The 16,393-nt window shown below is 39.9% G+C and overlaps 1 protein-coding gene across 1 annotated transcript in view; it reads right to left on the bottom strand.

Moving 5' to 3' along the window:
- Positions 1-16,393, bottom strand: part of wdfy3 (WD repeat and FYVE domain containing 3) — an 86,604-nt gene that overhangs the window by 11,806 nt on the left and 58,405 nt on the right. Inside the window, exons 33-48 of the mRNA XM_054610292.1 lie at positions 15,315-15,494; positions 14,549-14,782; positions 14,347-14,446; positions 13,360-13,520; positions 10,916-11,145; positions 9,505-9,614; positions 8,455-8,637; positions 7,584-7,741; positions 7,355-7,432; positions 6,916-7,146; positions 3,602-3,770; positions 3,340-3,503; positions 2,400-2,548; positions 1,392-1,512; positions 1,030-1,115; positions 227-307 (exon numbers count right to left, since the gene is read on the bottom strand). Of these exons, the coding sequence (XP_054466267.1) occupies positions 227-307; positions 1,030-1,115; positions 1,392-1,512; positions 2,400-2,548; positions 3,340-3,503; positions 3,602-3,770; positions 6,916-7,146; positions 7,355-7,432; positions 7,584-7,741; positions 8,455-8,637; positions 9,505-9,614; positions 10,916-11,145; positions 13,360-13,520; positions 14,347-14,446; positions 14,549-14,782; positions 15,315-15,494 (2,435 nt within the window). The remainder of the gene's footprint in view (positions 1-226; positions 308-1,029; positions 1,116-1,391; positions 1,513-2,399; positions 2,549-3,339; positions 3,504-3,601; positions 3,771-6,915; positions 7,147-7,354; positions 7,433-7,583; positions 7,742-8,454; positions 8,638-9,504; positions 9,615-10,915; positions 11,146-13,359; positions 13,521-14,346; positions 14,447-14,548; positions 14,783-15,314; positions 15,495-16,393) is intronic.

The following is a 16,393-nucleotide window of genomic DNA, read 5'->3' as shown; positions in this document are numbered from 1 at the left end:
TGTGATGGTGTGTCCTTGTCTTTTCTATGTTACTGCAGAAACCCATATCCATTATTTAGGGAGATATAATTAACACAAAGACTAAAACAAGTTTATAAATATGAATTTGTCTTCCCAGATTCCATAAATCATCTCTAAACCTCCTGAAATGGTGAAACATTTCCCAGAGAACCAGTAGAATTAAAAACGTTATGTTCGGCTGAATGAACCATAGAGGAGGTGTTACCCTTGTTCCACGCTGGTGTTTGGTCTCTGGCCGGAAACCGACTCCGAGCTGTCAGCCAGTGAAGGAACCACCGCCAAGAACCTGCAAGGGATTAATAAAAAATGTAATAGAATGTCCACTTCCATCTGAATTTCTTTTTTTTTTACGGTGGCAATTTAGTTGATTTGCAATTACATTTTTACCCGACATTTGTTTGCAGCATATATCAGAAATAAAAAGCTTAGGACAGCTGCATTGAAAAGACATCCCACCCATCCGGACTCTGAACCCTCCCCGCTTGTCCCCTTAAGTCCAGATCTTCACAGGAACAATTATCACCATCTGACTTTCTTTACGCTGCATATAAACCAGTGTAACTTGATAAATATGACAATACTGGTCCATTATTGTAGTGACATGAAGCTTTATGAGAGGTTTATATCTTCTCTTTAGGGCTTCAACATTTGAAGCTACTTTGAATGAAGCTTTAATTGTTGTCATCACCCAAAAAAAAAAAACCTTGAACAAAGCTAAATAAATTAAGTATTTTCTTCTATTAAATTAACTTTCTTTAATCAATGTAAATCTTCAGTGTGAGCCTCTCTCTGTGTTCGGCTAGTGGGAGGAACAACAGTCTTTTCACCAAAGTAAAAATGTTGTTTTTGAAAGGCTAAACGCCAACAAATATGGAATATAGCAGAATACTTAGTTATCTAAAAACATGTTGTGAATCTTTTTTCAACACATTTTAACTTCATTTGACTGCTGACATGGAGCAGCAGCAGTGGCAGTCCACACTCTGTGTCTCCATTTGTATTCAGTACCTTTGGTAAACTTTGTTGCGGACTCCTTTCTGGAAGGCTAACAGGTAGTTTCTCCCGTCAGCTGAGAAGACTTCCACCGCCATGGGCTGAAAGGTGACGACAAACAGGACATTTAACAATTAACAATTACAACTGCTGTCTCCATTAGGAAAATAGGGGGCTGAAAAATACACAAAATACCATTAAAGCTACAAAATATAAATGTCTAACTCAAAGATGTGTAGTGTGTGTTGGTACTGCAGCATGTGTGTGTGTGTGTGTGTGTGTGTGTGTGTGTGTGTGTGTGTGTGTGTGTGTGTGTGTGTGTGTGTGTGTGTGTGTGTGTGTGTGTGTGTAGTGTAGTGTATTATGTGCATGCTGACCTGCAGCAGGTAGCGTCTCTTGTGCACTTCCTTGATGTCCTCGTAGGCGAAGATGCTGCAGGTTCTCTTCAGTTGGCTCTGTCCTTGTCTCGCTCCTCTGGGGATGATCGCTTCATGCAAACTGAGAAACGGACGGCAGACAGCAAAGCATTTATCAACTGTCAATCACTGTCACATCTATCAACAAAAAGGGTTTATTTCCTTATACCACAAACATCCTGATATTCAAGTAAAACAAAAATGACCAATATGAAATCATCTTATGGTCAAGAGTAATGATAAATTAATAATTATTCATACAGAAATAGTATAAAAGCAAAATAACTGAAACAAAATGCCGCGACTATAGGTTCACTTTTTACCTTTTATTATAAATCTATTTGGCAACTATTTAATAAGGTTATCTAATTAATAATTTAATATAAAAACATATCCAAAAGTAACTGCAGCCTAACGTGGATTTAAAGGTGTTTGATTTGCTTTTTATAAATAAACAAAACGTATTTGGGCCTCATAAAATATTTAAGAATTTATTTTATTATGAAAACTTTTGTGTTTTAATCTGATAAATGACAATAAGTTGATTAAATAAAATGACATCATTCCTTTTATTCTTAATAAACTTATGAGCCAATTGAAAGCTCTTGAAAACACCATGGTTTGAGTCAGTTTAACACCCGAGGGTGAAACACAATGAAATCAAAGCTGCATCTGTCGGTTGTTTTTTACTTTGTGTCTCAAATGAAAATGGACCGAGCGAGTTTCCCTAAAAAAGATAAATATGTCATTACTCTGCCGAGTTTCACAACGCATGCTCTCTCAGCAGCATTACATCATTCCAGCAGCAGAAAAACTTCCACTGCAGCGTCCAGAGGCATGATGTCATTTTCTTTATTCATTTAACTGTGTCAGCTTCATGTTTAATTATGCAGCGCTGATGTTTAAAGTCTTGATTCTCCTCCAGGAGTTCAGACCAGGATGTGAAGTGATACAGAAGCCTGGACCTACTTTGGCGGCAGCGTGTCGATGTCCCTGATCTCTCTGGAGACGGTCATTGTGTAGCCGTCGATGACGTAGAAGTGCTCCTTCCCAAACAGCAGCAGACCCTCGCTGGTGTCCAGACCCTGAACCCTGGCACAGCGGTACATGTGCTGGATCTGGAACGGGGAATGTGAGGAGTGGATTAATTAGTGGATTTCGAATGAATAGTCAGTGGCTTAAAGTCCTCCAGGCCAAAATCTGTTACAGAATGAATGAGAGAGATGTGCTTTCCTCCTAGTTAGTAACTGATGGTGAAATAGCCACCTAGCATGCAGTATTGCAAGAATATTGAGCCGTAACGCTTGTATCATAATACGTATCTCCAGATTCTTGCCATCACACAGCAGGTGACCAATAACTCCTGTGTTCTGAGAGGCAAAATCACTGTTTTTGTCAAAGGAGTCTTGTGGATTTTTAAGAGAGCATAGATAACAGCTTCAGTCCCCCGTCAGAAACAGCTGTTACCGGAAGATAAAACTGTGAAAATATTCTAAATATAGTGTTTGTGACTGGTTTTGGTGTCTAAAATACGTCCACTGTAGTACGTTGCTTTGCTCCCGTGCTAGTACTCCTGTCAGTAGTAATACACTGACTGTGGAGAAGTACCTCATACAACCACATTTCAAAACATCCAAACTATCCCTTTAAGTGATAAAGCAACAAACATCCCTCAGTCATGTTTTGTCAGAATTATAAGTTTGATACATGACATTTAGCAGGTGCAGAAAGTAAGGTTATAAAACTTATATATTTCTGCACAGATAAACTAAATACATCTTTTCCAACATGTATTCTCCTAAATAATTACTTAAAGAAAGTACTCTAACACTGGACACTGGTTTTAGCCTCTAGCTATTCTAAAAATGTAAGTAGAAACATTGTGATTGAATAGTCCATCCTCTCTGACCTTCTCTCCCTCCTCCAGGAGGCGCAGCAGCGACGTGTTGTCGGTCCTCTGCTCCTCCTCAGGGCCTCCCGACTCCAACAGCTGCTCCTGAAGCTGCTCCTGACTGTCCTCGTCTGCTCCGTCCGCCGTGGACCGAGACCTCTTCAGGGGAGCCTTCACCAGACCTGGAGAGCACAGCAGCGTGTGAAATAAAAACATTCTGTGTTTTCTGAATAACCTTTTTAAAGTTACAATGAAGTGTTCTCTGGTTTGGTGTCGGTACCTTTGACTCTAGCGATGGTGTCCTCTCCGTGTTCGGGTTCGTGTTGTGTGGTTTCTCCTTCGGTGTTGTGCTCCACAGAGTGCTGGTACATGCCGGGGTTTCCAGACAGCAAACGCACGTAGTACTCCTTACTGTCGTAGCTGATGGCTCGCCGGTAACGGAGAGGCTTCTGGAGGATGGGGGGGGGGGGAGAACAAGTATTTGTGTCACCCGTTACTACGAGGAAAACATCTTTGGCTCGGGAAAGTTGGTATGAGTTTAAGATGATAATAATTAGGGGTGAGAAATAAAAACCTCAAGATGCAAAATACTCCCTGCGATTGGTAAATGCCTTTATTCTTAATATATAATTGAGTATCTCTATATTATGTTTTGTGATAACGTATCGATTCTCAAAAACACAATTTGAATTATATATATATATGTAGTTTAAGTAGTTTAAGAATATATATATTGTAATGTTGTCTGTTTTCATTAACCGAAAATACAACTTATTTTAATCGGATATACCGCCTTGCATGGAGTATCACAATATGTTGAACCGTAACCCCTGTATCATTATACGAATCTCCAGATTCTTTCCATTACACAGCACTAAATATAAATGTATATTAGAATGGTTTGCTTGTGTATTATTGCAAAAGACCAAATAAATGCATGAAAGGGGATTTCTGTACTCAATATTGCTGCACAGAACATCAGAACCAGGTCCTTCAAAAGGTACCTTATCATATTTTAGCTGTAACTAAGGGACATTATATTGACTTAAAGCATGAAAAAGACATTTCAAAATGTCTCTTATGGTTAGTTGTATCACAGGGATGTGAAACCACCAGCCTCTTCCATAACACCAATAACTTTGTGCACATGTAGAAATTCATTTTCTATTGTACAGTAGCCAGGATCCATTTTTTTCTTAGCATTCAGAGTCTATGGTTCTTTATCTTCTTGAGTATTTTTTCTACTGGATGGAATACATCTTTGAAGTCACAGCAGAATATTAGTACTGTGTCAGCTGAACGTAAACACATTCTCATGCAAATGTGCATAAAACCAAACATGTTCAAAACAGCACAGAGAGATTTCCTGTTCCTTAAATGTGGCAAAGCAACCCAATTAACACCAAACACCTTCTCCACCTGTCAGCACCACACGGTACACAGGGTGAGTTTTAAACATGGCGGCCGTCAACTCCACAGCAAGTCAAAGTTTTACTGCTCGCGTTGCAGAAAAAGCAAGAAAAATGCTTCAAAACTGTCAACTCGACGGAAACAGCAGCTCCCTAATTAATATGATCCTCATTCTTAAAGCATGTTCGTTACTTTCATGCAGTCACACCAGGCATCAACAAAGCTCAGTTATGTTTATCCTGTTAGCTTCAGGAGGTACCTGGGCCAGGGCCGAGGGTAGCAGTGGCACCAGAGGGGGAGAAGAGGGCTGGAGAACGTAAAAAAGAAAGTGGAGGAGGGAGTTTTAAACGTCATTTAAGAACCCTGCTGACTTATTTGTAAAGTCTGTGCAGTAGATATTAACACTGCATATATTCCATATATAATTGTCTTTTAGCAGGAAAACGAAAACTGCTAAGCTGAAATACTCAAGTTGAGCAAATTGCCAGTAATGGTATTTAGCTGCAAGGCACGAGTGGAGGACTTTGTCAGACAGCCTGCGACTTCTCCCCGAGCATGTTTAAATCATGTATTAAGATTAAGCCTTCAGGAGTTTAGAGTTAATTAAACACGGCCAATTTGTGAGCCAGAAATGTCCTCCCTAGAAGGGTTCTGCTGAATAACATGAACTCATGGCTGTTCCAATTAATTCTACGGAGTAATTAGGTACATTGATGGAGCGTTATGATTTAGTCTGTACTGATTATTACATTTAAAGCTTCTATTGAGGTTAAAGTCAAGGTCAAAGTTGTCATATTCTATGTTAAAAAATATTTGTTATCCATGAAAATTGTTTTGTAAAAAGTAATTCCTTTGACTAAATGATTTGTCTTTTTTATTAAATAAACTTTATTAAATGGAATTAACTCATCACTGTGTGCCTCCCTTTCTGTGTGGTATGTGGTAGAGCAAATCTTTTTTTGATTGGAGTGAAAATGTTGTTTTGAAAAGGCTAAACGCCAACGATTAAGGACTGAATCTGAATATTTTGTTGGATAAAAACATGTTGTGAGTTTTGGAAATGTTTGCATACATCTTTTTTCAATGCATGACTTTTTGGCCTTTGCAACATTCTGAAGTTATTAGAAATGTTTTAATCACATGAGTCTGGAACAATCCTTTGCAGCCACCACTGGGATCTATTTCTACAAATACTGTAATACTACTAATATTAGTGAAGTCTGATCCTTCTCTGTAACTTAGCAGAAATACCAGCTTTAAATAGAATTAATAGACAAAAAAACGAAGCAAATGTCAATGTTTTAAATCAAGCTTCAAAGCTGTAAATTACTCTAAATATGATAATAATGATTTAAACTTTTTATTAATCACGTTTGGCTGCTTATATTGCTGGTATTCTAGATATTCTTATCAATTTCTCTGAGTAACATCGCTTAAAATGTTAAAATGAGAAGATGAATTGTATTTTCAGAAGGCTGACAATAAAACAAACCAAACAGGACATCCCTTTGAGTGTGAGCTCTCTCTTTGTATCGTCCTGACCAGGATAAATCAGTGTGGAGTGATGAGAGGAACCCGTCGGCGAACAGAGAGGAGGGATTATTTGTCGAGCAAACAAAGCTGAATGTGTGCTGGTGGTGCCAGGAAAACCGAGCCGCCGGCTGTTGGTGTCGCCTCCACAGACAACAATGATGAGCGGCTCAATTTCAGGAAGCTATTCTTACAAATTCACAACTCTTATGGAGGAAAATATTTTTTAAATATATATATTTTGGGCTAAAAAGCATTTTAACTTCAGGGGTTTGTGCCATTTATCTCAAACTCTCTTCTGCTATAAACTCTGTTACTAATAACTAACATGATTATTGTGGTGTTGCATAGAGACTGAAGAATGTTACTTCTACTGTCATGGCCCTTAGACTGTAATTCTTGCACCATTTTGGGGATTTATTGTCTATTTATTGGTTGCTAATAAAGTTGGTGTTCGAGGATTGGAGGCTTTTTTCCTCTAGTCATTCTTACTGGAGGTTATTTTGAATGTGAGCATCAGCTTAATATCTAAAATGTAGATAGAAAAAAATCCCAGTGAAGATCCAGATAAAGATAAAACATTCATTTATGTTAGCTCAAAGTCCTGTAAAGGATCATGGGAACGTATTCATTCAGATTTAAAGCTGAATATACCTGTGCTGAGTTGGTGTTTGGCTCCATCTCGGGGATGTACGGGTAGTGGATGTAGAACATGTCGTTGCGGACCATCTTCTTTCTCATCCTGCAGGGCCCCTCCGTCATCTCCAGGACAAACTTGTCCAGGTGGGAGCCGATGGGCGGGCCCCAGAGGCCCCGTTCACGCAGCAGCTCGTACTCGATGGACGCCCACTCCTCCGTCACGTACTTCAGGGCGTTCTGCTGTCGCTGGGAGACGGAGGGATGGAGGACAGGTGAGTCAAAACTATGATATACATTATACGTGCATACTGAGACCAGCTTGTGAAAATGTTCATGTTGAAAAACAATCTGTTGGTTTATCAGGGTAAGCTTCTTTTTTTTTAATCAAATAAGTTATATCTGCTTAAAGTTACTTTCATTTTGTGTTGTTTTTTTAGTGATGGAAGTTCAGTACCTCCTGATATTCTTTGTACTGCATGGCCACCAGGTCTCGAACAACAGCGATGTGAGTGAACATCCACTGGAAAGTCTCCTGTTGATCAGAAACACAAGACTGTAACAAAGCAGAGCAACACACACTTCATACACTCTGTCAGCTGTCTAAGTCTGTGTGTGTGTGTGTGTGTGTGTGTGTGTGTGTGTGTTGTGTGTGTGTGTGTGTGTGTGTGTGTGTGTGTGTGTACCTGTGCTGACAGGCTGTTCTTGTTCAGGCTGTTATCCCTCTTGTTGCGGCGGACGCCCGTCAGCTTGGAGAGGCCGAAGCCGCTGCTGACTCTGGACAGTTTGGACTGGGTCGCCGGCGCCACCGCCTCACCGCGACTGATGCACTTCTTCTCATGGACTGAACGGCAGAGGAAAAAGAAAAAATATCCAGTCACATGAGTGAATTCTTGTTTTTATTTTTTCCACTTAACCATTTGGACAATCACAATTATTTTCAAGCGAGATAAAGCAGAGGTCAGATGATGACAAAAACAATAAATCATGCTGAATATTTTTGCTAAACTGTGGATTTGTGGTAAAAACTGCCAAACAAAACAAATATAATTCTGATTATCCGGGTAAAAAAAAATAACAAAACAAACTGGTTTTGCAATATTTGCCTCCTAGATTTCTACCTCCTAGATTTCTACCTCCAGCACAATACAATGTGAGTGAAACCCAAAAAATAGCCCCTAGAATATAGAAACTCTTCTGTTATTATTTGACCAGATTTTCTGCAAATTTAGAGCAAACTTCTAACAACATCTGGTGACCTGCCAAAGTGTCTGGTTCAGCAGACTGTGTCAAAATGTTGGCAGGAAGCTGATGGTAATTCATTGTAAAAGTACAAAACTGATGGAATGAGCAAGAGACAAAAAGAGAGCAGATCAGCAGAAATCAGCCTTATTGGAAGGGCTTCAGTATTTTTTTTGTAGAACGAGAGGAGCTGCAAAATAGCCGATCTAGTTATGTAAACCAGGATACCTCAAATGCAACACAGACATGGCTCAGCTCGAGTGTGTTTGCTTATATATGTGTGTGTGTGTTTGTGTATGTTAGTGTTTTCCTCACCCAGGTGGTTCTGCCAGCTCTTCAGCGCCGGCTCCTCCAGGGCGGGGCGGGCCGTGGCGATGTCCACGTGTCCTCTGTCGTTGCAGGGCAGAGACACTTTGAATATGTCCTCCAGCATCTGACGCTTGCTGTGCATCAGCTCCGTCCACACCCGGTTCACCGCCTTCAGCAGCAGCTGTCGCCCTGCAGACGGAGCACAACAACAAGTCAGTCAGCTTTAATGATGAAGGTACAGCGCTGTTTTGGTTCTGAATAAATTAGTTATCAGTCTTGTATAAAAAGCACTCTACTACTGCAAAACTGCAGAAACACAGGCTGTAATTACTTGAGGCTCATTTGTAAAACACCTTTTCATTACCCGACATATTCTTTACAATCTTTTTGCCTGCTAGTTTGCAAAACACCTCAAGTTTCCATGCAAAAAAACCCACAACACAGTGAACCAACGCTTCTAGTTTGTTAGACTCTGTGTGATTCAGGGATCAAGTTGCAAATCATGCTCAGAGGGCTTTACAATCTTTACAACATACGACGTCCTCAGCTAAAAGGGACCAATAAGCACCCTAACATATGCACAAACACATATATATGTGCACAAAATTGCTAAAATATATATCACTTTTATTAAGTTTTGAACCAGTGCAACAATCATATGCTGCTAAAATCTGAAAATAACAAATTAATTAAAAAGTAGCCCATCACCATCCAACACGAGTGACCTTGGAGAGAAATCCTTCAGGAAAATTGAATGAATATTCCAAAATGATGGTGTACAAGACCAAGAAATGTATTCACTAATAAACACTATGTGAATATGAATTCTAAGAGATATTCTTTTTTTTTTCTCTAAAATGTTTCTTTCTCAATAGAGGATATTTTTAGATGGTTCGGATGAAAATCTTGACACAACACATATGCAGTCAGTCAGCAGGGTTAAACACACAAACACACAAACCCACACACACACACACACACACACACACACACACACACACACACACACACACACACACACGTCACACACACGTCACACACACGTCAGTGTCTCACCCTCGCTGACGTCGTGGCTGTGCGTGGCGTCGGCCTCGTTCTCCGTGGGCATCATGACATGCCAGGTTGTCATCCTGGCCTCCGCCTCCAGACCGAAGCCCTCCACGCTGCTGCAGAGACAAACACACACAGCGACTTAGAGACAACCTGCCACGTAAAGTCCTGATGGAGTCTGGGGGGGTAGATTAGATTGTTTGCTCTCTGTGGTCGTATAGTGGGTCGTGTTACAGCATATTGTGTCCCCAGCATGGTAGGAAATTCACTCTCTCCCCACCTGCTGTCATTTTGGAAACTATCAGTACTTCTGGCAGGACAGAGACGCACAAAAAAAAAAGACCTAACACAATGTTACTGCAATGGCGTGTAAGTGGACGCCATTATTAAATTTACAAGAAAAAACTCTCAAATATAAGAGAAAAAGAACTCAGATCAGTATGTTGTTTTCTTCTGATTAGGTTCAATTCTTGGCAATGACCCTTCAAAGTCCAGATGTCTATAATAATATGTTGATTCTGGGCTAAAATCACAAGTATTTCATTATTGCTTAAGTCTTATTTTATTAGGTCAAGATTGCAAAGAGATTTTTTCTCATAATTTTGTGACTTTAATCCCAGAGATACTTCCTGCAAATGTATGACTTTATTATTTAAGAGAATAATCAAGTTTTTTACTTTAATCTTGGAAAATCATAATATAGCCCCCTTCAAGCAGCTCCATGTTTCTTTTTTGTTTTGTTTTTACCAACAATTCCCTTAATACATAGAACAACACAGTCTGAGAAACAAGATAAAAAAAACAAAAGTTGTGACACTTTGTTAAACCGGTGTTTTAGTTCTATAAACATTCATCAGAAACAGAGCTGTTCAGAAATAATGCAATAATAAATAAAAATAATCAGGACAAAAACACTACAAATATGATAACAAATATACAACAGAAATGGTGATGACTTGTTCCTTCACTTCCATTCAGAATAACTAACTTACCTAAATAGCTGTAACCTAGGGTAACTAGCTGAACTCTTGATAAATCGCATAACTGGATATAAATAAGATGTTTGAATTGGCTCCTCTATTCTCTCCTGTTTCATTCAACGTCCTTCAGTTTCATGTGATTTCACCAGAAACAGCCGATGATTTGCGTATTCGTCAGAAACATGTTTGCACATCCTTCATCTCATCCTCCACACTGATTAAACATGCACAGAAGTCATGTGATGAGTCTGTAAAGAATCATGCATGCTTCACACATCAAATGACACTAGGACGGATTTTTATCAAACACATCAAGAGCTTCAAAAGTCACGTTGCTCATTTCCTGCTACATCTCCCAAACGCTAAACAAACCGCTTCACAAGTAAACACTGGTCTTGACCTTTAACCTTCTTCTACAAAGCCTGGTGTGAACTGACCTCCCGCTGTGCAGGCAGATGAAGCAGTGGGCCAGGCAGGCCACAAAGTCCTGGTCGTGGTTGCCCGGCCCGAGCACCAGGTTGCGGTTGACGGTCAGGACCCGCAGGGCGTCCAGCAGGGCCACCTGCTGAGCCACCGTCTTGTGGGGTCGGCAGAGCTGGTAGAGCACCGTCCGGTTCAGACAGTGGTAGATGGTGTCGAGGGAAAGACCCTGAGAACGCCGCTTTGACTGGAGGAGGAGAGGGAGGAAAACAAACAGGTGGAGGTTAGAGGGAATGAAAATAAAGAGTTGTTGTTTGGTTGTGGATAAATCTGCTGTGCAAATATTTCAGCAGTAAAAAGATTTGTTTGAGCAACTGGGCCTGAAGTAGGTTAAGTCTTTGGAGGGTTGTGAGTGTGGCTTTGTTATTCTAGTGGTAGTTTAGTGCAGAGGACTGCTTAAGGACTTCAACAGGAAACGTATTTACAAAATACACAACATGCTTCTTTCCAACAAGACACAAACACTGAATAAAAACTGCTACTTTGACATTGTATTCTGCAGTTACTACTTGAGTTTTCATTGATATCATTTGGATAAATAGATGAAAAGACACTTCTTTAGAACAGTTTCAAGACCAACGTGAGAAAAGTCTAAATACAACAATACAACCTGCATTTCTACTACCTAGTTCATGAAGTAGTTAAGGTTGTACACTTGGACTGGGTACTTATATTTCAAGTCATTTGAATGCAATGAAAAGTAAATAGATCACACACAAAGGCGCATAATGGTTTGAAAAAAAATGAATTTCAGAGCATAATCTCCTAATCTCCTCACTCGCACAGTAGTGTGCACAGAAGGCGTTGAATCCAAAGTCCAGACACATGACTTTGATTTGAAAATAGACTCTGTGCTGGTTATTCCTTTTTACTAATTTACTAGGGAGTAAAACATAAATGATCATATATTTGTGAAACTATCCCTTATCATTTTTGCAGCCAATCAGTGAAAGAATGACAAACCCAAAACATAAACTAGATCTTACATACTGTAAATATTTAGAAAAATCCAAATGCATCCAAATCCACATATAAAACATTTATAGTATATTCATATATACACAAACAGACACACTAACAAATACACATCTGTCAGTCAGTGAGGCTCTAAATGCACTAACAGCTATAACTTATTTTTGTGAGTAAGTGAGGTCGCCTGCAGTCACATTTGATGCTGTTTATGTAATTTATTCCGGAGCGTGTTCACTGGTTACATTAACTGTTTTATTTCCAGACGCCTGGTGCATTTTGCAGAGTGTGGTAAGTTTGTCTCCTTTAATTTGAGTCATAGCCAAACATCAGTTCTAGTATAAATGAGGTCCGACTTCTTTTTGCCTCCAGCAACTGTCTGCAGGTACAGGAGGTGGGGAATGTAAATTGACTGAGAGAGACGCAGGAAATTACTATTTAATGTCAACTTTTCGATTCCAATTAGGAAACTTCCGCAAGGCTTTAAATAGTAACTGAACACCAGGCTGAAAAACATGTTTACCTTTGACCACATCCAGCATCACTATGGGTGTAGTTGGGTGTTTTTTGCACCTGTAACCACACCCAACAAAGATATCACCAGGTCTACGACTGCAGCAAGCAGAGACACTAAACCGCTGGAGGACAGCAGAGATCATATTGTCAGAAGGTTTTAGGTTACTTTATTGATCATAAGACTTTTGTTTTTAGCGAGGTAACCAAACACTGCATTTACAGTATTCAAATATTAGGTGTACTGAATAGTTTGCAGCATTGAAACTGATCTAATTCTAAATAAACATTTAAATGCCTTTTTTCTTGTTTTGCATGTCTATTTAAAGCCGGTTTTCCTGCACAGTTGATGATAAAGATCAGGCAACACTTAAATTATTAGCATTATACTATTTGTAGAAGCGTTTTAAGTCCAAAAGTAAAAATGCATTGAAAAAAAAATTGTAGGTAATCATTTCCGAAATGCACATGTTTTCATGTAACAAAATATTCTGCTTTAATCGTTATTTGTGGGCGTTTAGCCTTTCAAAAACGACTTTTTCCACTGCGGTCAAAAAACTACCCTGCAAACAAAGGGAGGTCACATCTGTTATAACTGGGGCGGTCCAGCAGCAATCTAACAGCACCATAAATTACATTTATATAACAACAAATCTAGTTTTTTGCTCTTTTTTTGTGCAAAATATGACAACAGACATTCAAAGCTTCTTTGGAAAAACTCAGTCGAAGCTTTCAATGTAAAAATAAGACAATCTGCACAGCCCTTCAATCTAATATATGATAACTATCTAGCTAACATGGACTTAAAGTGTTAACTCAGACTTATCTTAAGATGTCTTTATATCAATCCTTTAAATGTTTGGGTTAATTTGTCCACTCTGGACCTTCAGAAACCTTTGAAGGTGGTTCAGTTTTGTACCTGTCCTATGAGCTGCACGATGAAGTCCACCACCAGCTTGGACTCCTTGTTGAACATTCCCTGCCACAGCTTGTCCACCACCCGCTGGGTGAAGTAGAAGACGTTGTTGACCAGAATCTGATAACTGCCTCCACTGCTGAGGGGCAGAGAGGCGTCTTCACCTGGATGCAGAGGAGCAGCAAGAGAGGAGGTCAGCTGCTATTTACAATGTCTCCTTTGGTGCATTTATCCTCAACCTGATACCATATAAATCACATTATCCAAACAAATCTAAGTGTTTTAACAATTTACCAATTATTAACAATGGTTTCACACACTGATTTTAATTACTTTTTGACTTGTAGGTATAATATTCTCCCATAAGGACAGAGTCATATGTATTTAGTAACAGATATAACCTTCCATATTGAACAAAATAGCATGCTGACAGTAATATGTGCTGCATTTGTTTGTTTTTTATCGTTCTATAGATTATATGCTGTAAGAACATGAGCTAAAATGTAGGTTGCTACCTCAGATATGTTTAGAAATGAGGTCAGATGTGTTCAAAAGACAATACAATTTGAAATACACATTTTTTACTGTCTAATAAATCATATTTGAACAAAAACAGACCACAGACTATAGACTAAATATAACACAAGCAGCCATGCAAAATGCTGAGGATGCTTGCTGTTCTCTGGGCTTCAGACTGTGATTTGCTGACTCATGATGCATCAGAGCATCTCACAGAGCCAAACTAAGAAATCGGTCCAAGCTGTCCTGCAGTGTACTCATCTGGGCCATTTTTCTGCATAATCATCTGCTATTTTTGTGCAAAGCCTCTGGACAAAAACTGTTAGATTAAGTGGCCGGTACGTTTTCTCTACTAGCTTGCTTCTAAGGTTATAAGACATCATAGCTGCATAAGGAAAGTGTTTGTTGTTTTATGTTTGAACTATAGATTAATGGAAAACAAAGTGTGCAGGTTGAGGACTTGGTTCTGACCTAGAAGGACATCAGCAGCCAGAAGATGCTCCATGACGCCGTCCAGGATGTTGGACTGAAACTCCTTCTGCTGAGTTCTGGTGGAGCGCTCCGGAGAGGCCTGGTACCAGAAAAACACATATTTAGTACCATTATTTACTATAAAGTTATAATGGGTAAACAGGTTAGTGGGTTATCAGACGACCCTGGTTTACGTGCTCACCTCCAGCAGCAGGTCAATGATGGGCGTCTGCTTGCTGGCCGGGGTCATGCAGAGGTTGTCCATGATCAGGACCCTCATGAAGTCAAAGACGTACTTCTTGGCCGGGTGGTTGGTCAGAGACGTCTTGGAGCCCACGTTGCAGTATTCAGACTGGCTGCGGTTCATACCCGAGTCCCCGGCGAAGGCCTTGAACTCCTCGGCGGGAGACCCCGCCTCGTCGTCCAGATCAGTGACCTGGAACAGATGGAGGGAGACAACATATTAGTTTTTTTGCATATTAGCAAGCTACAAGAAAAAACTACAACATTCTATAACAGAAATGTCTAATCATATAGATCAGCTTTGCTTCCTCCATGTTTTTGCTGCTGTTTTTTTTCTAACAAGCAATTATCTTAAGAAGTGAACTGTCTGAAAACACATTGTTCTCTGAGGAAATCTGCAGTGTCTTGCACTTTTTTCTTAAAACTGCTGCAGTCAAGATGACAGTGCCAACAGTTTGAAATGAGACTCCAAAGGGACAATAACTTACAGTTTTTATTGCCCCATAAGAGAGAATCACAATATATCTGCAGTGCCTTTATAGGGCTACTGATCAATACCTGTGATTACTTGCTCTGGTGATGAGATTTTCTGCTCTTAAACCCAATTTCAGACCGACTGCGCTTAAACTTCTTGCTTCAGACAAGAGATATGTGTTGTAGAAATGCCATTAAAGCTGCTTCACCTCCTTCTAGTTACAGGTTTCCTATTGCTTGTACAGCCTTACCATCTCAGAGTAGGGCCTGATGTTGAAGGGGAAGACCGTCGCTGCCAGGGCACAGAGGAACTCAGCGCTGTGCCACATCGGTGCCAGGTCGGACACGTTGTGGTAAAGGTACCTGAAGAACTGCATGAGGGTGACCGGGTACTCCCTCAGCCAGGAGCCCTCCTCCTCCGACTGCCACGGCTGGAAGAAAGAGACGCAGAAGAAAACGAATCAGGCACCGACTCGACAGAATCGTGTTCATTCAGACTTCATATTTAGAAGCAGTTGCATAGCTAGTTTTTTTTTTGGTTTGGAGGATCTGACTGAAGTGGAAATCGTTTCTCATGAGTGAGAGATGGTGAAAAAGGCATTTGGTTCCCCAGAGTTATCGAGCGAAGCTTCTCAGCAACCAGCAGCGGGCACCGTGAGATTCCCAGAGAAACTCCGGAGTGTGTGAATGAGTGAGGATGAAAAACAGCATGTGTGACGAGTCATTTTTTGTTGGATTAGTGGAGCTTAAATAAGACACCTTTAAAGTATCCAGGCGGCAACTGCTGTGAACTCCGACATAAAGAACCACTTAAAAAGGACTAATGAACATGAGAAAATGAGATCAAAAGTAATCTGTACTTTTGGGAAAAGGTGTTGGATTCAATTAGTCAAATTATGGGTAGAGGTTTTTCTTAAGCCTTAAAGCTAATTTATGCAACTTTTTCACCTTCAAATAAGAGCCTTAAGATCATTTTTAGGACTAAAGAGGCGCCTTTCTCCCTATTACGACATCTTGCAATATGCGCCTTTGATGAGCACTACGTAGCAATTTACGTCACATACCACCAGCTAGCTATAAAAGAAGCTAGCTCTAGCTAGCTCGTCTTCTGTCTCCGAAGTCAAGTCACAAATTTGTATTTACCACAAAAGTGTACCATTCCAATACTTAAGGGGCGTTAAATCGCAACAATACCATTTTCTTTTTCTTTGCATAATGTTGCTTTAACTATGCTATTCAGATATTGACCCTGAGAGCATAATGTTCTCAAGAAATTAAACCTCACTTTTCTCTTTCAACAGTAAGGATTATAGGATTATATTTTCTAATC

The sequence above is a fragment of the Anoplopoma fimbria genome, chromosome 13 (assembly GCF_027596085.1).
Source record: "Anoplopoma fimbria isolate UVic2021 breed Golden Eagle Sablefish chromosome 13, Afim_UVic_2022, whole genome shotgun sequence".
Classification (NCBI taxonomy): Eukaryota; Metazoa; Chordata; class Actinopteri; order Perciformes; family Anoplopomatidae; genus Anoplopoma; species Anoplopoma fimbria.
The sequence above is the reverse complement of the archived record's forward strand: the minus strand, read 5'-3'. Positions and strand labels throughout refer to the sequence as shown.